The following is a 23,020-nucleotide window of genomic DNA, read 5'->3' on the forward strand; positions in this document are numbered from 1 at the left end:
TCTACGATCATCCAGATGTTTCGGAATTCTCCACGCCAACAATGACGCCTGTCCCTTGCCCCGTTACCATGCTGCTTCCCTAGGAGGAACAGTTCTGGAGTCACCAAACGATTTTATAATTGAATATACGAGGTCCCTAGTTCTCAGCAAACCGGCTTGAAATATTAGATAATAATTGTAATAATATGGCATGATATTGACGGCAAAGTGAGGATCAGTGTAGAAGTGGGGCATTTCCCACGTGGGAACAGGGATCTTATCCCCTTCCACTAGTTGGGTACCCACACCTTGGGTTAAGGTTCTCCATCTTGGGTCGTGCATATCCTCGATCAACTTTCATCCATACCTCCAACACAGATATCAGACAGGCTCCCTAACATCAGGCGGATATTCAAGGGTGCCGCCTCACGCGGCTTCTCAGCTGCAATACCCTCTTGGCATGGTTTTCAGACTCTCCAGTTTGATTGCCAAGTTTTGCCGAGTCGAAAGTCGCCAGTGTGCCTTGGGAATTGCGGTGCCTGTGAATACCCTCTCATGAGCCCACCCATCTGAGGCCAAGTCTCCTTGGGAGATTCCAACTTTCATACCAGACACCAGGTTGAGAAGAGAACAAGGCAGCAGCTTGTCTTACAACAGCTCAGATTTCACATTGGTAAGTTGGATATCTTTTCCTTTATCATGATCCATCTGCACCCTCGCGCTTGATCTTTGCGTCCAGCAGACAAGCTATTCATTTCCCCAACCTCTTTGCTCCAAGATTTGCTTGTTACGTTACATGGCCATGAGTTGCTTCAGTCTCCCAATTCATGGCGGGGCTAGTCGCCTCCAGAGAGAGGCGAGACTACAGCATGCGACACTCCAGCAGGTGTATAGAGCTGATATGGGGCCATATCCTGCAGAAGCCATCCCTTGCTGGCCACTGCTACGACTGGATCTGCTGCCTGCATCTCCCTCTTGTCCAACCTGTGCACCCGGTTAGAAGCCGGGGTGGCTATCCGAGGCAAGGCAAGTGCAAATGTGTTAGCTGCCGTCATTGGTGTACTGCTCGGCATCTATGTTCCTTGCCTCGCTCACCTGCTTCTTATTTTGCTGCTTGACTGTGTTCATGTTCGGCTATTCTACTTGTTTATACACTGATGAGATACACTGGCCGACATCTATCAGAGATGGAACACCAAACTGACTGATTTCATCTCAGTGCGAGGCCGAGAACAGCTCAGGAGATAACCAGATACTACCAAGCTCTCGAAGACGAGGCCTGGCGCGCAGATCTCTCGAGGCTAAACGGGAAGAGTAACTTAGAGCAGGCCACTCCTATTCAGTTCGCTACATCCCGTCTGCCAGAAGCGCCACCTCGAAAAATGGCGAGCCTCCAAGTCAGAGGTGCCGACTTTTCGGTTACCAAGCAGAAGGCCATCGAAGATGCGAAGAAAATGCAAGATTCACTCTACGACGAGTGTGCCAAGGCCGGGAAAGATGTCCCTTCTTACCTACTGCAAGAACTGATTGGCAAGGGAAGTTTTGGTCGGGTCTACAAGGCAACTGACCTGAATACCAAGGCTCTTGTTGCTGTGAAGATAATCGATATCGAGGGGAGCGATACGCTCAATCCAAAACTGGCCGACACATATAGCGAGTTTATGAAGGAGATCAACGCCCTCAAGCTCCTGAGCGAGAGTGGGGCCAAGAACATCAATCACGTCCTGGACGTGCTCCCTGTTGGCGAGTCGATGTGGATGGTTACCGAGTACTGCGCTGGAGGCAGCGTTGCGACTCTGATGAAGCCCACTGCTCCGGGGGGTCTTCAGGAGAAGTGGATCATCCCCATCCTCAGAGAAGTTGCAGAGGCCATGTTCTGGGTCCACAAACAGGGGATCATCCATCGAGACATCAAGTGCGCAAACGTCCTGGTTACTGAGCCAGGCGGAGTCCAGCTGTGCGACTTTGGCGTGGCCGGCATTATAGAGACCAAGTTCGACAAGCGGTCCACCTTCATTGGAACGCCTCACTGGATGGCACCGGAGCTCTTCGATCCCTCTGCTTCATACGGCACAGAGGTCGACATCTGGGCCTTTGGGTCCATGGTGTTCGAGATAGCATCTGGTCTCCCGCCAAATGTGATGGCTGGCATTGACATCACTCAGCTTGGCAACTACCTCAAGACACATACTCCTCGTTTAGAGGGGGATAGATACTCGGCACAGATCCGAAACCTCGTTTCCTTCTGCCTCGAGGAAGACCCTGCAAAGCGGCCCACGATCGAAGATGTCCAACGCCATCCATACATTAGCAACACGAGCAACGTTTTCCCCACGTACACGCTCGCGGAACTGGTCAAGGCCTACAAGCTCTGGGAGGCACGGGGCGGGAGCCGGAAGTCGCTCTTCGCAATGGGTGGCGCACAAGGGCCGTTGGACTATTCGTCGACAGCCCTTGCGAACGATGAGTGGAATTTCAGCACAACTGTCGACTTCGATATGCTTGTGCTCGAGAACCCGGATGCCCAGGCCGTCTACAACGTGTACGGGTCCCAAGTTGACTTTCAGTTCAACGACGAGACCTCTCGCCCTTCTAAGCCCAAGTCGCGCCGGAGACCACCACCACACCTTCCCGCTGTCAAGGCCCCGCTCGAGAAGGTCTTTGATCCGAATACTATCTCCAACTACGAGGAGAATGCTCGACTCTACTACAACAAACCGATCCCCCCTTCGACATCCGATCTCCCTCTCAGGGACAACTCGTTCCAGTCGACATTGAGAGAATCCCTCATCGACCTTGACGCATCGTTCCACGGCACTGACCTGTCGCAGCTTGCCGACATGGAGACCATCAGGGCTGGGCCCAGAGCTTCGGTTGATTACAGCTTCGAAGAGACCCTCGACTTCAGTAAGGCGCCGCTCAGTGACCCAGCCGATTTGAAGAACAACCGTCGTACCCAGGAATGGAAATTCCCCGTCATACCCCCGCCGCCAGCTACGGCGAACCCAGAGATGTCCCGCTTTCCCTTCCATGAGGACCGTCCTACAATGGTCCCCAGCTTAGCCGCCCGCCCACCTCTCATCCACCATCCGACCGAACCGGCCAATTTTCCTTCCCAGAGCTATGACCTCATGGTCCCACAGACACAGGACAATCGTGCCTCCATGGGGAGCCTGATTGATCTCGATGAAAGCCTGGCCATGCCAGAGCTTACTCGTCCCTCCACTGCTAACTCGGACGCGGCCTCGGTGTCTGGATCAGATGTTGGTGGACCCGCAAATCCCTTCGACCTTGAGCGCCATGCCTCGCTGTACGAGCCATTGAGGTCTACGACGAGGGAACCGTCGATCTACGTCTCTGACGATAGTGACTTTGCCCGCTTGGCCAGGGCGCCGGATGATCTCGACAGCGCCCCTGACTTCTCCGCGAACGGCAGTGGAATGCACAGCCGGACTAGCAGCTACGGTGATGGCGGATATTCGGGAAGCGAGTACCTAGACACGGACTACTTGACCATGGCCAGCAACCGCCAGCCACCCGCTCGACCCGACGCCCAACAACAGCAACACCAGGAACACCAGGCCGCCCAGCAGCACGGCCATCTGAACGGACATGGTTCAAATTTGCCGCCAGCACCAGCGCCACCCTCGGCCCGAGTCATGCAGGGCATAGCCAGCCCCGAGGAAGTGCGCGGCGACATAATGCGAATGCTGTCCAGTTTCGCAGATCATCTCAGCTATTCGAACGCCCAACTGTCGTACCTCCCGGTCCGCCGGACAGGGCGGCAGGGGGGCGGGCTGGACTCTCCATGATGAATACTCAATTTTCAGAAATGGAGTTGGCTAGGAGGAGTATCGATATCTCCGTCTTTTGTACACTTAGATTTGATTAATTGACTCAATTCAATTGGGCAGCTCCCCTGCCTAGTATCTCCAGTCGCTGCAGCTGGTCTGTGGGCAGGCGGAATTATGAAAAAGTTGCCGCCAGCTGTTCAGAATACTGCGTATCTGGTACCAGAGACATGCTCGCCGCTTCATACAGACTCCTCCCACTTCTTCTTTACGCCTCCAGGCAGAGAGCCGAGTTTCTCCCGCCTAGGCTCAGCGTCGTTCATCACTCCTCGTGCAAACGCTTCCCATTTCGGATCAGACGGCGATCGACAGCTCCCCAATTGGTGTTAGGTGACAATGGTGAGGATCCATTCTTCTCGCGCGCCCTTTGGCCCTTCTCCAACAACATTTCCTCGAGAGAGAGTCGTTGTATAATCGGTGGCACAGAAGATGCACGACCAAGGAGATCCCGACACTGCCTCAGAAATCTGTGTTGTGGCAGGCTCGCGCTTCCCTCACGCCTAAAGGAGTTGATAGTGCGGCTGGGGCTCCAGGGAGGGTTGAACCAAAGGGGTGAAGCCAAATGGGCATCACCCCGACGCTGCAGCATCTGGTTGCGGCTGTCGTAAAGGTGTTGTCGATAGCCATGACACTTCTCGGCGTGTTCGCGGCTACGCCTGTCTGCATGCTTCTTCGTCCCGACATATGCGCATACGTTGTACTTCCTCTGGTCAAGCATGTCTCGAAAATCCCCCTCTGTCCCGTCGAAACGGAGGGTGTGCGTGGCAGACAGGAAAAGCTCATCATCTATAATTCTTGCTGACCATTGCTGGCCCCAACGCAGCAGGTAGTCCCCTGGCCTGTGGGTGATGTCGAATGCGCTCAGGGCCAGGCCTTGCTGCGGGTAGTCCCCTGGCCGGTATGTGATGTCGAATGCGCTCAGGGCCAGGTCTTGCGGCGCGCCATATAAGTGCTGATTCATGATGAGGCGGGCATGATGGTATCCGATGGTGAACTCGCCGCCATCAAGATAGGCGCGGCTGCGGCGACAGTCGTTGTATTCAAGAGCTCTGCCATAGTCGGACGTGGTTGGGCCCTCACGAGTAGGGTCGAAAGAATGCAGACGCACGCAGGCATGGCAATAGTACCTTGGCCGTTGACGACTCACATCTTTCTCAAGGAGGAGCAGAAATGCTTCCTGGTCAGAATTTTCTAGTCTTGGTAGCGGTTTGACGAAGAGCATGTTGAACAGGTCTTTGCATGTCAGAGAGAGGGCCAGTGCTGATATAGGGTCCAGGAATGAGTCGGATATCAGGAGAACCAGGTCCACTGGCAGTTGCATGAAAGCCGACCAGGGAGCTGACCCTGGAGCTGACCCACCGCTTCCAGTTGAAGGAAGTGATGATTGGCACCTCCGCCCTCTGACACTTTGTGTCTGGCCCATGATATCGGCGAAGGTTACAGGACAAGACAAGCTGTAATTAGAGAATGAAGAATGAAGAATGAAGAACAAAACAAGGAGTTTCATGCGAGGGATATTTCTGCTGGTTTGAAGTAAGTAAGGAGGCAAATGTTGCTTCTAAAGCAAAGCTAAAGTCTAATGCCTGCGGTAGGTCCAGGGTACTTTCCTTGAGGCACGCAGCTGCCTCCTGTCAGAAGAAGATCGTGTATAGTGTATTGAACGTGATGTTTGCAGTCAATTTTATAATACCCGTAGTCAATTGATACCTGATGAAAGCTCATATTTGGCGCCCTTCAAATGTTGCCACTTTTATTCTGGACGAGCCAAAGGCAAACGGACTTCAAAATAGATTTTTTTCCCGCCAGTTTGATGACTCCGACAATACTGCCCAACTTACTTTATCTAATACTGCAACTTTCTTCTCACTAGAGGATAAACCAGATCAAAGTTTTACCATATCTATAACTCCAATAATATCACGTCTTATAGAAGACCTGTGCACATCTCAGTGTGCTGCCCTCGGCAGCTAAGATCAAAGTTGGCGATCAGTAGCCATCTGAGAGCACTTGCGCGCTGGGCTGCTGCATCCGCGTCTCGCCGCCACAACCACAACCATCATCATCACACACTGGAGCCGGCGATGGAGGCCCAGATACTAAAAGTCGACACCAGCCAAGAGCTGGGCCGGTTCGCACCGGGCCAGGGTCCGGACGGGGCGCCGTCGCTGGACCGGTGGGAGGTCGCCGGCACCGGCACCGCGGCCGGGGAGACGATGGAGCGGCTGCGGGCCGCGGCGGCGCACCTGCGCACGAGCGACGTGCCCGTCGCGTTCCCCACCGAGACAGTCTACGGCCTCGGCGCAGACGCCACCCGCAGCGCCGCCGTGAGGGGCATCTACGCCGCGAAGGGCAGGCCCTCGGATAACCCGCTGATCGTGCACGTCAGCGACCTGGCAATGCTGCGGGAACTGTTGACGCCGCGACCGGATGAGGTTACGACGACGGCGGAGGGAGCAACAACAACAGCAGCAGCAGCAGCAGGAACGGGTCTCACCAACGGAACCCACACACGCACCAACGACGACCACGACCACGACGACCCCATCCCGCCCATCTACCGCCCCCTGATCGCCCGCTTCTGGCCGGGCCCGCTGACGATCCTCCTCCCGAACCCGTCCCCGTCGCGCCTGGCCCCCGAGGTGACGGCCGGGCTTCCGACGTTCGGGGCGCGCATGCCCGCGTCTGCGCTGGCGCGGACGCTGATCCGCCTCGCGGGCGTGCCGCTGGCGGCCCCCTCCGCGAACGCGAGCACGCGGCCGTCGCCGACGGCGGCGCGGCACGTCGCCGAGGACCTCGGCGCGCGGACGGGGCTCGTCGTCCTGGACGGCGGGGCGTGCGGCGTCGGGGTCGAGAGCACCGTCGTCGACGGGCTCTGCGTGCCGCCGGTGGTGCTGCGGCCTGGCGGGGTGGGGATCGAGGAGTTGAGGGGCGTGGAGGGATGGGAGGGGGTGAGGAAGGCGTACCTTGATCGGAGGGAGGGGGCCGAAGGGGATGCGCCGAGGGCGCCCGGGATGAAGTATAAGCATTATAGCCCGAGGGCGAGGGTCGTGCTGTACGAGGCCGGCTACCGGGGCGGAGGAGGGGTTGGGGTCCTGGATCCGGAGGATGTCGAGGTTGCCCGTGGGGCCGGCAAGGGCGCGGCGCGGCGGATTATCGGGGTCATCAGGACGAAGAGGTGGCCGGCCGCGGGCGGACTGGACTGCGCGAACCTGCAATTCGTCAGTGACGGGGTGGAGGGCGAGGTCGGAGCGGCCAACGGATCCGGGCCGGCGATGTACAGCCTTATCGAGGGGGATCTGCGCGGGCCCGATGGCGGGGCGGGGGCAACGAGGGTGCTAGACCTGGACCTGGGCCGGGATATAAAGGGGATTGCCCAGGGGCTCTTCTCCGCGTTGAGGGACCTTGATAGGCGAGGGGCAGACGTGATATTCGTCGAGGGAGTCGGTGATGGGGACGACATTGCAGCGGCAGTTATGAACAGGCTGCGGAAGGCGGCTTCTGACATTAGATTATAGACAGCCTAGAATAGAGAATATTGCTCCAATGCATACAGATTACGTCTACGGATCTATGTATATATTCTCTTCTGTTCTCGCTGCCGAGCTGTGAAGCTTACAGGCAATCCAACCTCTCTACTACAAGCCCTGCCACCACCCTGCCGACTTCTGACTTCATGAGTTGGACCAAGTTGTTTCCCCACAAATACCGATCAGTACCTTGTTAAATACAGATCAGTGCTTCAGCCAAGATGCTTGTGTTGGTGGTTCCATGTGCCCCACTATTAACATCCCTGCTTTGTCAGACTGGGGACGCGTAAAGAGCTTGCAGCCCCTTAACGCGACACAGACGCGTCTCGATTTTAATTTCGCGTTTAGGCCGTGGTTGTTCCCACACCTTCTCCAGCCAGCCCTTCAATTGCGACCCGCACAAGTCTCCCCCTCTCTGGTTTCCATCCCTCGTCCTTCCTACTGTTACCTTTCTTGTCAACACCATCGAACAGCGGTCAACATGTCTTCACCGTCAGGCCGTCGAACCCGAAATGCAGCGTCCTCCACCCCAGGTCGCTCAACTCGCAGCTCCCAGGCTGCTCGGAGCAGCCCCGCTCCTGGCGCTCCTGATGCTGCTGAGAGTGCCCCAGAAAGGACTCCTCGTCAGACTCGTGCATCGCAGTTGGCTTCCAGCCCAATGTTCTTCCAGTCTTCCCCTGCCAACGCCGCTGCTGGAGCCTCTTCGCCGCTGCGCCAGATGAGTAACACGCAAACTACCAATTCTCAACCGGCCAACGGTGCACCAAGTTCTCCTCTCCGCCAGCAGACGGATACCCAGAGTATAGACGGTGACCAGACTCCCAGGGCCAGCGCTCTCATCGGAGGTGTGTCTTCGTAGCGGTGACTGAATAGCAAGACCACTTGATTGACTTAGCGAACAGAGTCCTCCCCGATCCGTTATGAACCGAGTTCCAGCCCCGGCCGACATCTTGCACAGACTCCAGACCTGCGGAGCGAGAGCAGCGGCTTGTTTGTCAGCTCGTCGCGCCCGCCCCGTTCTCGCCGAGGAGACATCAATCCAGACCTTATCCGGTCTCCAGCTAGAATTCCGCGTCGCATCCTCCTCGATGACGCCGGCCGGGTCGTTCGCGACGGCTCCGCTCTCGGATCAGACGTCGCGTCGTTCTCAAACAACAACCCCAACACATCGGAAGCGGATGCGCTTGGCGGATCTAGTCAGAGCCTTATCTGGGGAACCACCGTGTCTATCGATGATTCCTTCTCCTCCTTCAAAGACTTCCTCAAGAACTTCACGGCCAAGTATCGGATGTGGGCGGACGGCGTGGCTGAGGCCGATACGGATGGTGATCCCGAGGCAGACTCTAAGCCGTACCTGGAAGCTATGGAGAACATGTTGCTTCTCGGCACAGATAAGCTGTACCTGAACATCCGGGATCTCAAGGCCTACCCCAGAACGCAGAAGTTGTGGCACCAAGTCCAGGCATACCCGCAAGAAATCGTCCCTGTCATGGACCAGTGCGTCCAGGACTGCATGTTGGAGCTCGCTCGGGCTGAGATGGCAAACCAGCGGACCAGCCAGAGCAGCGCCGGTGCCAACGGTGCCCCGTCAACTCAGAGCTCCGAACCGGCTTTCCCCAGCTCTGAGCGGAGCGAAGAGCCTTCGACCCCTCGACCGCAGCCGGCCCAGACCACTCTCGAGGACCAGGTCAACTCGATAGGCTACGTTGTCAGGCCCTGGGGTCTCGACAACACCACCAACCTGCGTGACCTGAACCCCTCCGACATGGACAAGCTTGTGTGTATCAAGGGGCTCGTGATTCGCACTACTCCGGTCATTCCCGATATGAAGGACGCGTTCTTCAAGTGCAGCATGTGCGGCCACTCGGTGAACGTTAGTCTGGATCGCGGCCGGATCCGCGAACCTACGGAATGCCCTCGCGCCAGATGCCAGTCCAAGAACTCGATGCAGATTGTCCACAACCGTTGTTCGTTTGAGGATAAGCAAGTTGTTAAGCTTCAGGAGACCCCGGACGCCGTCCCTCCCGGCCAGACGCCACACTCGGTGTCTGTCTGCGTCTACAACGACCTTGTGGACTTCTGCAAGGCCGGTGACCGTGTTGAGCTCACTGGTATCTTCAAGGTCACCCCTGTTCGGGTAAATCCTCGGATGAGGACGGTCAAGAGCGTCCACAAGACATACGTGGACGTTCTGCACGTCCAGAAGGTTGACCGGAAGCGAATGGGTGCCGACCCCTCGACTCTCGACCTTGCTGAAGACGAGGAAGCTCAAGCCGATGGCACCGGCCTCGAGGAAGTGAGGAAGGTGAGCCCCGAGGAAGAGGAGAAGATCAAGGAGACCGCGGCTCGTCCGGATATCTACGAACTCCTAGCTCGCTCGCTGGCACCATCGATCTACGAGATGGACGACGTAAAGAAGGGCATCCTCCTCCAGCTCTTCAGTGGCACCAACAAGACGTTCCACAAAGGAGGCAGCCCCAGGTATCGTGGAGACATTAATATCCTGCTGTGTGGTGATCCCTCCACCTCAAAGTCTCAACTCCTGGGCTATGTCCACAAGATTGCCCCCCGCGGTGTCTATACCAGCGGCAAGGGCTCATCCGCCGTTGGTCTCACGGCCTATGTCACTCGCGATCCAGAGAGCCGGCAGCTCGTGCTCGAGTCCGGCGCTCTGGTGCTCTCGGATGGCGGTGTTTGCTGCATCGACGAGTTTGACAAGATGAGCGATTCTACCCGCTCGGTCCTCCACGAAGTCATGGAGCAGCAGACAGTGTCTGTCGCCAAGGCAGGCATCATCACGACGCTCAATGCCCGGACGAGCATTCTGGCATCGGCGAATCCCATTGGCAGTCGGTACAACCCAGACTTGCCCGTCCCGCAGAACATCGACCTGCCGCCGACGCTACTCTCCCGTTTCGATCTTGTCTACTTGATTCTAGACCGTGTTGACGAGAAGAACGATCGCCGGCTAGCCCGCCACATGATGTCGATGTATCTCGAAGACAAGCCCCATTCGGCTCAATCGAACAATGCTATCTTGGTAAGAAGCCCTCTGCACTAAACCCCCCCATCACCCCCCTCACAGCTAACCGCCAAACAGCCCATCGAGTTCCTCACCACCTACATCTCATACGCCCGCGCCCACATCCACCCAACCATCTCCCAAGAAGCCGCGCGCGAGCTCGTGGACGCCTACGTCGAGATGCGCAAGCTAGGCCAGGACGTGCGCGCCGCCGAGAAGCGCATCACGGCGACGACGCGGCAGCTGGAGAGCATGATCCGGCTCTCCGAGGCGCACGCCAAGATGCGCCTCGCCGGCGAGGTGACGCGGGCCGACGTGCTCGAGGCCGTGCGCCTCATCAAGTCGGCCCTCAAGACGGCCGCCACCGACGCCCAGGGCCGCATCGACATGTCGCTGCTGACCGAGGGCACCAGCGCCGCCGAGCGCCGCCGCCGCGCAGACATGCGCGACGCCGCACTGCGCCTTCTCGACGAGCTCACCGCCTCGGGCGGCGCAGTCAAGTTCGCAGACGTAGCCAGGCGCCTGGGCGAGGCCGCAGGCGTGCCCGTCGACCCGGCAGAGTTTGCCGAGGTGATGCGCGCGCTCGAGATGGAGGGCGCGGTCATGATCAGCGGGGAGGGCGCGAGGAAGAGCGTGAGGAGGGTCACGGCCGTTGTCTAGATCGGGGCCCCTCGGTTGTCACTTGCCAGGGGCGTGTTGGGAAGGAATCAAGGCATTTTTTTTTGTTCGGTTGGCTTAGGAAGGGGGTGCCTGTCTGTTATTTCTTTTCCCCCTTTTTGCGGCGTTGCTCACTCATCACGGACGTTGCCATGTCGTTCAGACGGATTTTGCGGATGGAAAGAGACACATCGGGGAGGTAATGAGAACATCGGAATGTATGTCATACATGAGCTTAGATGAATTCCATGGCTTGGTTTTACACTTGGTCCGGGTTATCACTGTCGAATGGGAAGCAGCGGGCAGTCAGCCAGCATACCCCCTTTTTGCATTCTCCCTCTCGTTTCCATTCTCTCGATCGATATATTATTCCTTTCGATAACTGCCAGTTCCCTGCGAGAATTTAGTGATACAGGTACATGAGAGAGGCAAGTAGCAGACAATTCACAAACGCCATCCTTATGACCTGTTGCTGGCCCCTCCCGTCCACCCATATGCGAATGACTACCCCCTCAATTTTTGGGTTCCCCTATTTCCCTCGTCTTATTTTCCGAAGCGAGTGAGAATGAATGACCATGAAAACCCTTATCCATAACTCATAAAACACAACCTCCCCCCGCCCTCCTTCCCTACACCCCCTCGGTCGGGGGGCCAAGATCGCCTTCCCGCCTTCCTACGAAAGGGGGATCACCCAGCATCCAACCACATCACGGCTCCCACCTACTGGTACCGCCACTATCCGTACTCCTCAGCGTATCGAGGCTATCAAAACGCGGAGGTAACTAAGTCAGGGGCGCGAAATCAGCCATGATCATGGGGGCATCTGGGGGGTGTTGGCGGATGGGTATGGTTCGTCTCACCTGGTTGGCCGCCATTGGCGGTGGTGTCCAGTACGTCGGCGTCGCGGGGGGGCCCGTTCCTCCCTGCCTCGAGATCGAGGCTGCTCTCCTGGCCGCCCTCCCGCTCCTCCACGGGCCTGGCGCCGCCGGACATCATTTGGCTCGATGCGCCCTGCGCGCTGGGGTCCGCGCCGTAGTCGTAGGCCCGGCTCCCGTCCTCGTAGTCTTGGTTGGGGTCGTAGTTCTGGCCGCCGCGCGGGGCGTATCCCGAGTCGCGCCGGCTGCCCTCCTTGCTGCTGTAGGTGCCGGCCGCCAGGCCGACCTGCCCTTGCCCCTGCCCCAGCTCCGGCTCTCGCTCCTGGCGCGAGTCTCGAGCGGTGGCGGCGACGGTGGCGGCATCCTCGTCGGTCGGCTCCGGGCGCCACTCCCGGAGGTCGTCCTCGGCATCGTTAAGGATCTGCCGGGCCTGCGCTCCGCCCTCGTACGCCGGCCGGGAGTCGCCTGGCACGGAGGGGCTGATGTCGAGGAGCTTCAACAGACGTTGCCCGTGGCGAGCCAGGATGATCTGCTTCTCGGCGCGCTCGATAATCGCCGCGAACTCGACGTCGTAGGATTCCCTGAGCTTCTGGCGGGTCTAGAGTGAGGGGGGAGAGGGTTAGTTGGAATTTGTATTCTCTGCGTGACCATCCTAGCCACCGAAGGAGAAATCCCACTTACCACATTGGACAACTGTGCCTCGGCGACCAAGTTCTCGGCCTCGGCCCTCACCAACTCCTGCTCGAGGACCACTAGCCTGGTGCTCTCGGGCTCCTTGGACTTGAGCTTAGCGATCTCGTCGGTGATCTTGGCCTTGTTGTCGCGGCTGGGCTGGACGCTCTTCTCAATGTTCCGGATGGCCTTGAGGGTGCCGCGGCTGTCGTCGAGGGCGTGGGCGTACGTGTCCTCCTGCTCGCCAATCTCGGACAGCACGACGCCGACCTTGTCGCTGACGTCGCTGACGGCCTCGTCACCCGTCTGCTCGCCCCACTCAGACAGCTGCGTCGCGATCGAGGTGCGCTCCCGCGCCGCCGCCTGGTGCGCGTTGATCAGGTTGTTCTCCGACTTGATCAGCCGGAACAGCCGCTTCGAGAGCTCCGGCTGGACGCTGCCCCGCAGCGACGACAGCGAGAAACCATGCCGGCTGCCGCCGCTGGACGCCGGTCGGCCCCCGGAGCTGCGGTTCTGGCGCACAGAGAGAGAGCGGTTCCTAGAAAATAACGGCCGTTTGTTAGTGACGGGAGATGGCCTGACCACGGATTGCTGTTGACATAGCTACCACTGGATGAAGGAGAGTCGATTGTCATTGCCTGCAGGAGACATTTTTATGCCCACTCAGGATGTAGGTGCTTGGAAATGGGTATTCAAGGGTGCCTGTTTCTTACCCGTACATGATGTTAAATCGATGGGATTCAACTGTTTGATAACCTATGGGATCTTCTGCGCCGTTCTTTCCACTTTGGATTGGACTTTGAGATTGAATGACGGAAGGGGAGAGAGTCAAGGTTGTCAAGGGCAGGCCACCTTTCTAGGTAAGTAGCTAGGCAGGTGGTAGGTTAGGTAGGTGCCACTTCGGAAGTTGCGGATGGACGCAGGTGTTATGATCTTTACAGACCAGGAACTGAGCGATCGCTGAAATGCAGAGACGTTTTTTTTGGATGCTCACAGCTAGAGAGTGCTCTGTAATCAATCGTGCTTCAATGCTTTGATATTGGCGAAATGGGCAGGTGAGTGCGATGAGAGCTGCTGTGTAAGTCGTTGATCCCAGCATCGGCGACCTTGGTGGGGTTTGACGCTGTGCAGAGCTGCAGGGCGGGAGATGATGTCATTGTGCATTTTTGGCTGATCATGACATCTCCATGGCCCATGGGCATGCACTGCGCTAGGGCATTAATGCTTGGCATACGAGTATCGAGAGCCATCTGTCTTTGTTAAACCATGACGTGATATTTTTAAACTAGCCTCAGCATCTTGCTGCTAGGGGCCGAGGGAACCTTTGCGCTTCTACCCCACCTGCTAAACTGATTGCCTTGGTAGGTAGCCTCCTATCAGTTGAGATCCCACATTCCGTCCCATCTCGACCTGAGCCTGCGCTTATCAACTGGGCATGGTGCTGGTTTACTCGCAACTCGATCATCCTGTCCCGGAGACGCCATACAATAACCCATGTATCCAGCTTCCATGCCCTCGCCATGTCTAGAAAACCATCCAAAAAAAAAAAACCTCCCTCCCTGCCCCTGGTCCCAAACGGCTCCTCTAAACACAGATCGTGCAAATGCCGCCATCAACTGATGCCGTGGGGCCCATCACCCCACTCCCTGGCCAGCTCCTCCTCGGAGCTGCCATCAGAAAATGCAATTCATTTCTGGGCTTTCGTGTTGGAAGAGCGGTGCTCAATAGCGTGTCCGGCTCGATCGCGCGCCATAGACCACGGGCCCGCTTGGCCGACAGCCGGTCACGCGGCCCTGGCTGTGATTGTGGTGGTTCCAACCCCTCGAGCCGGGATAGCCAACCCGGAGAACGGGCGGCCGGTGTTGGTGGTGGTGGTGGTGATGGCGGTGGTGCCTTGGAGGGATGATTTCCTCCCGGTAGTAGTAGTTCTCTTGGGGGCGGGTGCTGCCGAAGCACATCTTGACTCGAGGGGGGAGGTAGGTAAAGGTGAGCTCCCGTTTAGCAGATTGGGTGGAAGGTCCAGACAGGCCTGCTCGATTCAAGGATGTCTTCTCTCGATATAGCAGGAATGGTGTGAGCAAAGGGGGGAGGCCAGGAATATAAGGGGAACTGGGCTTGTCCCACGTACATAAGGTATTTATCATCTCCCAAGAAGCGAGCCTCGTTATCGTGCCGTTCTGCTGCTGAAAAGCCACTGCCAAGGTCCCCTTCCGGCTGCAGACGAGGCAGCTGCTGCAGGCCATTCGCTTTCCCCGTGCGAGTGCGAGTGGAGTCGTCCCAAGCCCACCATCGTCAAGGTCCGGTTGTAGAACTATAGGTCACTAACCTTACATGCGTACCTAGTTCGAGCGCATAAGACCCTGCGCCCGCGATGGTCTGTCAGAATGCCTTGCCCGATTCAACTTGGCAAACCTAGTGTCATCTGGCTCTTGTCATGCGCCCCCTTGGTCGACATGACTGAGACACGCAATTATGCCCGGAAAAGAACCATGCCCTGTCCTTTTGCCGCATTCTCGGCCAGAACACTGCCCATGCGATTCCGAGCCAAGCAAGAACCAGTGGGGCGACGTCAACCTGCAGGTTGCTGCAGCCGCGGAAGCGAATGGAACCAGATAGGCTAGGCTTTTCAAGGGAAACAGCCTATCCATTGAACTGGTAAATACGGTCGAAGTACATACAAGGGGATGCGCCGACCGCAGTTGACAACTGTCACGTCAGGACCATTAATTGTTCTCGAGAGCGTCGGAACAACCTCCGGCGAAGAGCGAGCAACCTAGTTCCAGTGCCAGCGGGGTTGCCCCGATGTCCACCACTGCACAGCGCCACAGGACTGCGAGGAACCGGGCAACTGCCCGCCCGGCGGCAGGCAGACTCCCTGATGACGGGGGCACAATGAGCTGTGGGCTTCGAGGCCGGGCGGATGCAATCTCGAGTCAAAGAAAACCAGCAGCCATTGTCTCATTCCTTTTTAAAATCCCTTGCCGTTTGATGAGTCTATACATTTACATTGGAAAAAGTCTCCAGCCCGGGAACCTAAGATGGTTATACTCCGTACTATTTCTTAGATGAGAACTTCACCTCCACGCCTCCAATAACCCATGCACTGACGAACACCAAGATCATGCTGGCGAATACGATCAGGGGTTTGCGGATGCTGGCGGCGAAAGAGTAGTCGTAAGACACAATCAGCTCCCGGTCTCTGAAGTCATCCACGAGGTTTTGAGCCTTGATGGTCAGCGCTGGCCGGCCAATAGTGTCCAAGAAGGTCTTGTGAATCTCCACATTGGCCTCGGTGATAGATGACTCCGGAATGGTGGTGTAGAACTTGACATTCCTGCGGGGGGGAACACCGTTAGAAACGCCCCAGTACCGGAATAAGGACAACTTACTCAGCGCCCTCTGGCAGGATGACCCGGACGTGGACCTGCTCATACTCGGTTCCCTCGACCTGCTTCGGCCCTTCCAGGAATGGGACGTTGAGAATGTGGCTGCCGCCCGACAGTGAGCGGAGGAAGTTCTGCGCATCCGAGTTCCAGCCGACGGTGAAGGGGTACTTCCATCCACCAAAAATGGGGTATCTCGGCTTGATCTCGAGGAGGGCCTCGCGCTTGTTGCTTCGGAATCGCGAAGTTGAGACGTTACCAATGACATCGGTAAAGTACGGGTCCGCACTGCCAACGCGGAGAGGGAAGCGCATCTCCTTCAGCGCGTACGAGTTGGGGTTGTAATACTGCTGCTGCGCCCACTTGACGCGACTGAAGGGGCTTGACAGATTGGCGCCCAAATGGTGCAGGGTGTATCGCTCTTCGAAGGCAACATTTCCGCCCCAGTGGCTAACCTCGATGTCTCGCTCCAAATGGGATATGTGGTTGACGGGCTTGGTGAACTCGAATCGGACGGTGACAGGCTCAGAGGCACCGGCAGGCTTCTCGTCGAACGGACCGTACGTGAGCTTCGTGCCCTGCTTCTTGGGAAACTCGCTGACATCTCCGCTGCCGGGAAGCTTGGTGTAATCGGGTATGTTCGCGGAGGGGAACTTGACTTCGGTCTTCTGCTTCGTGGTCGTGTACGCAGAGGGGGCGTAGACTGAGAAGGAGTAGGCGAGGAACTGGGATTCGTCTTGGTTTATGGACGCCGGGAGCGGAGAGTATGCCTTCAAGAAGTAGTAGGTAATGCCAAGGGTTTGTTGGCTACCGGGCTTGAGAGGTTTTGGAAGTCGGATCCGGTAGTATTGAATGTCACTGGTAAATCAATTGGTGAGAAGCTGGGTCTGGTAGCAGGGGTCTTATTATTCCTTACCTCGTTGGATCAAATTCCACAGCTTCCACTGCGAAGGGGCCAACACTGGCATCTTTCCGGTCCTTGGCCTCAATGCCCCCCAACCGAGACATCTGGTCCCCAGTGAATGGCAAGAAGTATTCATCCTGGGCTTTCTTGTCGATATTCTCAATCAGGACATTGATGTTCTCCTTGACATAGTTCTTCTCAACCGAAATGACGTGAACCAAATTGGCATTCTTGAAGGCTTGAGGGGGTGTGAATGTGGATGGCAGGTTGACGCGGGAGGTCCTCCTCTCGGAGCCCTTCGTGTCTGGGCTTGCGGATGCAAATGCCAGCAGGGAAAGGACGGCAGAAAAGACTGCCAAAGTCTTCATCTTGGAGGAAAGGCAAGAAGAAGGCTCATTAACTGGCCAATTGTGGGGGGAAGGGTAGGAAAGAGAAAATGGTTGCGGCTATGAATTTTGTCGTCAAATCATCACAGCCGTCAACATCGCCGTGTCCTCAAGCCTCGCTCAAACAGCTTGGATCCAAAAAGGTTACGTGTTGCTGAATGGGCCCACCTAATTGGGCACTGACCCACAGGAGCTCTCCGGAGCGGGATAATATAACCCCGGTTCAACAATATTCAATTGGCTAGGCGGTGAGCAATTGCAGAATTCTGCCTGACTATCCAAGAACAAGTCTTGGCCGCCATATTATGGCTTGTGACATCACCTGTCACGACCCGATTGACGGACGACGAAAACGTCTTGGGACAACGAAAACGTCTTGGCCGATCTAGCCACCTTCATTCGCTTTCCCCATAGCTGTGTCAGATCAGCCTCCCATAACTCCCTCATCCACGATACACAATTCTATCCAACCCCGCCCCCACGACAGAAAAGTGAGTGGAGTGGGGAGAGGCACGATCCCAGCCTACCCCAGCGCGGCGCAAGCCAAAGACGTTTTCTACTGAACGCAGTGTGCTCGACGCAAATCCAATTTCCTATCCAGTTCATACTAGATCCGTCGATACGTACGGCGCGGGCTGTCAGCTAAGGGTCGGCGCGGGCAGCCGGGCTGCTTCGTTGTGCGTATTCGGGGTTCGGCATCACTCAGGCTTGACCTCGTAGCGATCTATATGTCAGGTAGAACCAGTGGCCGTTTCAAAGCAGGCAGGTAGCCAGATATTCTGCAATTTGTATCCTCATCGGTCGAATTGATCATCCCGCTTTGCTTACTTGCAAATACGAATGCGTAACATTAATTAAGATTTTTGGGGTTTAATCGCCCACCGTACACTTGCTGCCTGTGATCTGTACAGTACATACTATCACCACCTGCCCCTCACTGCCAGCTTCCTTTAGCAGCCCTAGTCCTTAACTCACCAAAAGCAAATATGCCATGGGCTTGAACAACAGCAGATTGTACGATGCCCTCCCTGTAGATGCCACACCTTGTTTACTACCTGCGCAGTAGAAGCCCAGCTTTATTGCAGCAGAGCTGAGTCATCAACAAGCGCAAACAAGAATCAGCAGTGACCAGTGCAATCCCTTGGCGGGGAACACCGCCTTTAGGCCTTGTTCTAAAGACCTGCACCTAGTCCACCTAGTCCACCTACCTACCTTGTTGTGCAAAACCGCCTACTCTCACCTACCTACCCACTCACTCACGCACTCGTTCAACAACATCAAAACCGCTCAAAATCCTAAAGCTCTGGGCCTGTATACCAAGTCACACCACAATTGCTCTGTAAACTGTGCATTTCTCGCCCCCCACACACCATCAACAGTGGTCTGTTACACCACTGTAGAGCACAATGGTTGGCCTAGGACCTAAGAAGCCCCCATCCCGGAAGGGTACCGGTATGTCCTTTTCCAATCCCAGAATCCAATCATGACTGCTTGAACTTTGATGCTTTCTGTCTGTGCAATGTATGGCGTGTGGTGGGGTGTGAATCGTATATGAGAGGGCATTCGTGGAGATGGAGGCCTTGGGCTGAAATATCCAATTTCATCGTATGATATGCTTCCAGGAGCAGTCAGTGAGCTTCTGCCAGGCCGAGTGGCTGGATTTGGGATGACAGTCTCGAGTTTGCCAATGAATCAAGTCGATGCCAAGCTGAATTGGGAGCCACAAGGCTGGGCTTGTTGCACTACGCAGAAACACAATATGAGTGTCACCTCACCTCCTTCTCAATCTAGACCCAACGAGATCCATCCTCCCAGGTCCCGGCCCTGAAACTGCCGACGACCTAGCTTTTTAGTCCTGGTTTGAACTGTCCCTACAGATGGTTTGAGCACCGGGTTCACCAGTCGATTTTGATTTCCAAATCCATACAGAAGCCCCCTCTTTCTACCATCACTAGCACGCCTCGACTGTCATCGGCTACTTTGTGCAGCTAACCATGGCGATCCCAGGCTCTTTCGCCGAGGTCCCTAAGTCCTTGCTCAAGGAAATCCAACACCTTGAGAAGCTTCTTACTGTCGACACGGCGAAGCTGAAGGAGATCACCGACCACTTCGTGAGCGAGCTCACCAAAGGTTAGCACACTGCGTGACTTTGATTTGTGTGACATTGCTGACAACAACACACAGGCCTGAGTATTGAGGGCGGCAGCATTGTATGCTCCTTACTTGTCCTTCATACTGGCAGTAGCTGAGCTGACTATCCATCTAGCCAATGAACCCGACCTGGGTCATGTCATTCCCAACTGGCTATGAAACTGGCACTTTCCTGGCCCTCGACATGGGAGGCACCAACCTCCGGGTATGCCAGATCACCTTGACTGATCAGAAATCCGAGTTCGACATCATCCAGTCCAAATACCGCATGCCAGAGGAGCTTAAGACGGGCGATGCCGAAGAACTCTGGGAGTACATCGCCGAGTGCCTGCATCAATTCATTGAGACGCACCATGGCACCAGCAAGCTGGATAAATTGCCGCTGGGATTCACCTTCTCTTATCCGGCCACCCAGAATTACGTCGATGAGGGTATCCTGCAGCGGTGGACCAAGGGCTTTGACATTTCAGGTGTTGAGGGCCGGAACGTTGTGCCCATGTTCGAGGCCGCTCTATCACGGAAGGTAAGGATCCAGGCCCGCCTCCTCTCTTTACGCACACACACACACATATAGGGATATTAGCGTAACACGTCTTGCTAACAGCCGTTCAGGGAGTCCCTATTAAGCTGACCGCTCTGATCAACGATACTACTGGTACCCTGATCGCCTCGGCTTACACCGACACCAAAATGAAGATAGGCTGCATCTTCGGAACCGGCTGCAACGCCGCCTACATGGAGAACTGCGGATCTATTCCCAAGCTTGCCCATATGAATCTGCCACCCGACACCCCAATGGCCATCAACTGCGAGTGGGGAGCGTTCGACAACGAGCACAAGGTCCTGCCCCGAACGCCGTACGACCTCATCATCGACAGAGATTCTCCACGCCCTGGTCAGCAGGCTTTCGAGAAGATGATTGCAGGCCTGTATCTGGGTGAGATCTTCCGACTGATATTGGTTGATCTGCACGACAACCACGAGACCTCCATCTTTGAGGGGCAGGACATTGCCAAGCTCCGACGGCCGTACTCTCTCGACTCGTCGTTCCTGTCTGCCATCGAAGAGTAAGTTTGAGCTCTCCTAAGGCTCCGTTGCAGTGGTCCTGAGCTGACGGTGGGGTGATAGCGACCCGTTCGAGAACCTGTCGGAGACCTTTGATCTTTTCCAGAGCAAGCTTAACCTTAGCCCGAACGGGCCCGAGCTGGAGCTCATCCGCCGAGCTGCCGAACTGATCGGCACTCGTGCGGCCCGCCTCTCGGCTTGTGGCGTCGCTGCGATTAGCAAGAAGAAGGGCTATAAGAGCTGCCACGTCGGTGCCGACGGATCGGTCTTTAACAAGTATCCCCACTTCAAGGCTCGTGGCGCAAAGGCCCTGCGGGAGATCTTGGATTGGCCCGTGAAGACGGACCCCAAGGAGGAAGACCCCATTGAGATCCTGGCGGCCGAAGACGGTAGTGGCGTCGGAGCTGCCCTGATCGCCGCGCTCACACTGAAGCGGGTCAAGGAAGGTAACCTGGCGGGTATCCTGCACCCGGAGAACTTCACTTGAGCCTCGACCTCGTGGGTCCAACAAAACGCGCTGTCTCTCTCTTTACTTCGGGGCTAAATTCAGGCTGTGGAAGGATCTTGCTCTTGGTAATGCCCGAGCACCGAGTGTCGGGTTTGCGCAAGGAAGGGGACTTTAACCTAGAAACGTACAAACCGGGAGTCGATACTCTGCAATCTGCGTTAGTGGACCGTGACTAGAAAATCAAGGCAGGGATTTGATCGCAACTTACTGTCAAGTGTCCAGTACCTCCTCCGGACGCCCTCCCACTCCCCTTTACCGGCCTCCTCCAGCCCCTTCAAATCGACGTCGACGACTTGCCAGTCCACGTCCAGCCCGGCATCCACCAGATGCATCTCCACCACCTTTGTATACACGTCGTAGCAGATCCTGCGATCCGCCCCGAGGCCGTTGAAGAAGCCGAAGACGCCGTCCTGCTCGAGGAGGCCCACGACGTACTCGGTGAAGAACTTGCGCAGCTGCCCGTAGTCCTCCCCGAACGTGTCGAAGTAGATGGCGTCGTACACCTCCCCTTCCCGTAGCAGTCGGGGGCAGACGTCCTGCCACCTGCCGTGGTGGACCTTGTAGGCCCCCGGCGCCGGCGCGCCAGACTCCCACCGCGCGCCGAACTCGGCGTCCGGGCCCGAGAGGTGCTCCAGGACCTCGGGGTGGGCCTCGATGATGTGGTGGCGCGCGGGCGCGGTCTCGGCGAACATGGCGTCGATGATGCCCATCCCGAGGCCGATGTTCAGTATCCTCTTCCCCGGCTGCCGGCCCGGGAGCAGCGCGTCCACGCTCCGCCGCATGATGTCCGTCTCCCAGGCCATCATGACCCCGTTGCGCTCGTCGTCCACCAGCTTGCCGTCCGAGTACGTCAGCCGCGACCGCAGGTATTCCTCGCTCGTCACCCCGCCCTCGTCCCCCTTGGGCGGCGACACGAACTCGGCCCCCTCCTGTGCCACCGCCGCCGTCGCATCATCGGCCTCGACGAGCTGGGGAGCTTCCTCGCCGTTGTCGTCGTCCAGCTCGGCCACGGTCCCGAGCCCGTTCTCGTTCTCCACCTCCACCTCTGCGTCGTCGCCGCCGTTGCCCATCTCCTCGTCCGACCCGGACTCGAGCTCCTCGTACCCGCCCAGCAGGCCGAACAGCATCTCGGCCCTCGCGCCGGCCTCGACGCACAGGTCGTACAGCGCCGTCCTGCCCAGGCGCAGCGCGACGCAGCCGGGGGTCTCGTCGCGGTCATCGACGTCGTTCCAGATGGCGCCCGAGAGGAAGAGCTCGTGGACCGTGGTCCTTGCCTTGGCCTCGTCGTCGTCATCGTCTTGCCCCGCCTCAAGCCGGGGCCCGCAGGACCGGATCGCGGCGTGTAGCGGCGTCTCGCCCGTCTGGGGGTCCCGGCAGCTGCTACTGTTGCTGGCCCTGCCCGGGAGGGCGAGGAGGCGCTTCAGGGCGGCGAGGTCGTGGGACCATGACGCCGTCAGGAGCTGCTGCGTGTCAGCGGGGCAGGTGGGGGAGATGCGTGAGGAGATTGCGTCGTGGTCGGGGACGGGGTCGGTCGCCATGGTTCTTTTTTTCTTTCTTTTTTGGTTCCTTCCCCCTCTCTTGCTATTCTTGTCTTTTTCGAGAGGTCACGCGAGCACCCTGTTCTGAGTTGTCAGTTTTCTACCGATTTGGTAATTAACCGCCAAGGACGTGCAGTTATCAAACTTATCAGCCGCGCGCGGTCCGGGGGTCGGGGTGCTTCGTCGATGTCCAGACTCGTGTCCCGTCCCGTTCTTGGGTCCCGGATTTTGAAAATCTGGCTAGCCGCCCGTGGCCCCCACTAACAGGGTGGTGGGAAGCGGGATGCTGCTGGTCTGGGAGCATGTTCTGATTTGCCAATGGCAGGCCTCGATTGCACAACGTGGGCTGCCCACCCCTGCGAAACGCACATGCCTGTGGGGGCCGTGCAGATGTACGCAGCAATGATGTTATCGCAGTTCGGCTCCAAGGGCAGCACGTTTCTGTATTGCTCTCCCCATGCCAGCATGTTGCATCGGCTGTCGTGATTTTAGGCTATGTTTT

At 57.1% G+C, this 23,020-nt stretch overlaps 9 protein-coding genes across 9 annotated transcripts; 5 read left to right on the forward strand and 4 right to left on the reverse strand.

The window, feature by feature from the left end:
* Positions 1-984: 984 nt before the first annotated feature.
* Positions 985-3,942, forward strand: QBC33DRAFT_377474 (STE/STE20/YSK protein kinase). Its single transcript, XM_060424036.1, has 2 exons — positions 985-1,005; positions 1,199-3,942. Exon 2 carries the CDS (start codon positions 1,362-1,364, stop codon positions 3,789-3,791), a length of 2,430 nt encoding a protein of 809 aa, XP_060284654.1. The 5' UTR covers positions 985-1,005; positions 1,199-1,361; the 3' UTR covers positions 3,792-3,942.
* Positions 3,943-5,565, reverse strand: QBC33DRAFT_377470 (uncharacterized protein). The gene has a single exon (XM_060424035.1). The coding sequence runs from the start codon at positions 5,335-5,337 to the stop codon at positions 4,093-4,095; it is 1,245 nt and encodes a 414-aa protein (XP_060284655.1). The 5' UTR covers positions 5,338-5,565; the 3' UTR covers positions 3,943-4,092.
* Positions 5,530-7,500, forward strand: QBC33DRAFT_568790 (telomere recombination-domain-containing protein). The gene has a single exon (XM_060430520.1). It carries the CDS (start codon positions 5,912-5,914, stop codon positions 7,343-7,345), a length of 1,434 nt encoding a protein of 477 aa, XP_060284656.1. The 5' UTR covers positions 5,530-5,911; the 3' UTR covers positions 7,346-7,500.
* A 186-nt stretch (positions 7,501-7,686) lies between these two features.
* Positions 7,687-11,330, forward strand: QBC33DRAFT_489646 (MCM-domain-containing protein). Its single transcript, XM_060425447.1, has 3 exons — positions 7,687-8,202; positions 8,260-10,397; positions 10,458-11,330. Exons 1-3 carry the CDS (start codon positions 7,839-7,841, stop codon positions 11,037-11,039), a joined length of 3,084 nt encoding a protein of 1,027 aa, XP_060284657.1. The 5' UTR covers positions 7,687-7,838; the 3' UTR covers positions 11,040-11,330.
* A 161-nt stretch (positions 11,331-11,491) lies between these two features.
* QBC33DRAFT_378098 (Eisosome component PIL1-domain-containing protein) lies at positions 11,492-13,385 on the reverse strand. Its single transcript, XM_060424041.1, has 4 exons — positions 13,297-13,385; positions 12,593-13,121; positions 11,993-12,509; positions 11,492-11,657 (listed from the first exon to the last, which is right to left on the reverse strand). Exons 1-4 carry the CDS (start codon positions 13,302-13,304, stop codon positions 11,566-11,568), a joined length of 1,146 nt encoding a protein of 381 aa, XP_060284658.1. The 5' UTR covers positions 13,305-13,385; the 3' UTR covers positions 11,492-11,565.
* A 257-nt stretch (positions 13,386-13,642) lies between these two features.
* QBC33DRAFT_377503 (uncharacterized protein) lies at positions 13,643-15,426 on the forward strand. The gene is made up of 3 exons (XM_060424037.1): positions 13,643-14,569; positions 14,927-15,238; positions 15,302-15,426. Exons 1-2 carry the CDS (start codon positions 14,104-14,106, stop codon positions 15,202-15,204), a joined length of 744 nt encoding a protein of 247 aa, XP_060284659.1. The 5' UTR covers positions 13,643-14,103; the 3' UTR covers positions 15,205-15,238; positions 15,302-15,426.
* A 211-nt stretch (positions 15,427-15,637) lies between these two features.
* On the reverse strand, positions 15,638-17,238 carry QBC33DRAFT_449584 (Ribophorin I; the record flags this gene model as incomplete). Its single annotated transcript, XM_060424523.1, has 3 exons — positions 15,638-15,917; positions 15,973-16,824; positions 16,883-17,238. The coding sequence occupies 3 exons, from the start codon at positions 17,236-17,238 to the stop codon at positions 15,638-15,640; spliced, it is 1,488 nt and encodes a 495-aa protein (XP_060284660.1).
* A 935-nt stretch (positions 17,239-18,173) lies between these two features.
* QBC33DRAFT_534998 (hexokinase-domain-containing protein) lies at positions 18,174-21,291 on the forward strand. Its single transcript, XM_060427583.1, has 6 exons — positions 18,174-18,708; positions 19,264-19,386; positions 19,441-19,466; positions 19,523-19,930; positions 20,020-20,474; positions 20,536-21,291. Exons 1-6 carry the CDS (start codon positions 18,663-18,665, stop codon positions 20,957-20,959), a joined length of 1,482 nt encoding a protein of 493 aa, XP_060284661.1. The 5' UTR covers positions 18,174-18,662; the 3' UTR covers positions 20,960-21,291.
* QBC33DRAFT_378313 (protein arginine N-methyltransferase 2) lies at positions 20,635-22,673 on the reverse strand. The gene is made up of 3 exons (XM_060424044.1): positions 22,653-22,673; positions 21,189-22,602; positions 20,635-21,126 (listed from the first exon to the last, which is right to left on the reverse strand). Exons 2-3 carry the CDS (start codon positions 22,516-22,518, stop codon positions 21,092-21,094), a joined length of 1,365 nt encoding a protein of 454 aa, XP_060284662.1. The 5' UTR covers positions 22,519-22,602; positions 22,653-22,673; the 3' UTR covers positions 20,635-21,091.
* Between the last annotated feature and the right edge of the window lie 347 nt (positions 22,674-23,020).

This window comes from Phialemonium atrogriseum (genome assembly GCF_030411735.1).
Source record: "Phialemonium atrogriseum strain 8032-3 unplaced genomic scaffold QBC33scaffold_9, whole genome shotgun sequence".
Classification (NCBI taxonomy): domain Eukaryota; kingdom Fungi; phylum Ascomycota; class Sordariomycetes; order Cephalothecales; family Cephalothecaceae; genus Phialemonium; species Phialemonium atrogriseum.

Bases quoted from the DNA above. Each gene is read 5' to 3' on its own strand.
- QBC33DRAFT_489646 (XM_060425447.1), top strand. From the start codon at position 7,839: ATGTCTTCACCGTCAGGCCGTCGAACCCGAAATGCAGCGTCCTCCACC. The intron at 8,203-8,259 runs GTGTGTCTTCGT...CTTAGCGAACAG, and splicing joins GGCCAGCGCTCTCATCGGAG to AGTCCTCCCCGATCCGTTAT. The intron at 10,398-10,457 runs GTAAGAAGCCCT...ACCGCCAAACAG, and splicing joins AATCGAACAATGCTATCTTG to CCCATCGAGTTCCTCACCAC.
- QBC33DRAFT_377470 (XM_060424035.1), bottom strand. From the start codon at position 5,337: ATGAAACTCCTTGTTTTGTTCTTCATTCTTCATTCTTCATTCTCTAAT.
- QBC33DRAFT_568790 (XM_060430520.1), top strand. From the start codon at position 5,912: ATGGAGGCCCAGATACTAAAAGTCGACACCAGCCAAGAGCTGGGCCGG.
- QBC33DRAFT_378313 (XM_060424044.1), bottom strand. From the start codon at position 22,518: ATGGCGACCGACCCCGTCCCCGACCACGACGCAATCTCCTCACGCATC. The intron at 21,127-21,188 runs GTAAGTTGCGAT...CGCAGATTGCAG, and splicing joins GAGGTACTGGACACTTGACA to AGTATCGACTCCCGGTTTGT.
- QBC33DRAFT_534998 (XM_060427583.1), top strand. From the start codon at position 18,663: ATGGTTGGCCTAGGACCTAAGAAGCCCCCATCCCGGAAGGGTACCG. The intron at 18,709-19,263 runs GTATGTCCTTTT...TGGCGATCCCAG, and splicing joins CCCATCCCGGAAGGGTACCG to GCTCTTTCGCCGAGGTCCCT. The intron at 19,931-20,019 runs GTAAGGATCCAG...ACAGCCGTTCAG, and splicing joins AGGCCGCTCTATCACGGAAG to GGAGTCCCTATTAAGCTGAC.
- QBC33DRAFT_377503 (XM_060424037.1), top strand. From the start codon at position 14,104: ATGTCTAGAAAACCATCCAAAAAAAAAAAACCTCCCTCCCTGCCCCTG. The intron at 14,570-14,926 runs GTGAGCTCCCGT...ATGCGTACCTAG, and splicing joins GAGGGGGGAGGTAGGTAAAG to TTCGAGCGCATAAGACCCTG.
- QBC33DRAFT_378098 (XM_060424041.1), bottom strand. The intron at 12,510-12,592 runs GTAAGTGGGATT...CCCTCACTCTAG, and splicing joins AGGCACAGTTGTCCAATGTG to ACCCGCCAGAAGCTCAGGGA. The intron at 11,658-11,992 runs GCGGCCAGGAGA...GTAGGGAAGGAG, and splicing joins GCCCGTGGAGGAGCGGGAGG to GGCGGGGGGAGGTTGTGTTT.
- QBC33DRAFT_377474 (XM_060424036.1), top strand. From the start codon at position 1,362: ATGGCGAGCCTCCAAGTCAGAGGTGCCGACTTTTCGGTTACCAAGCAG.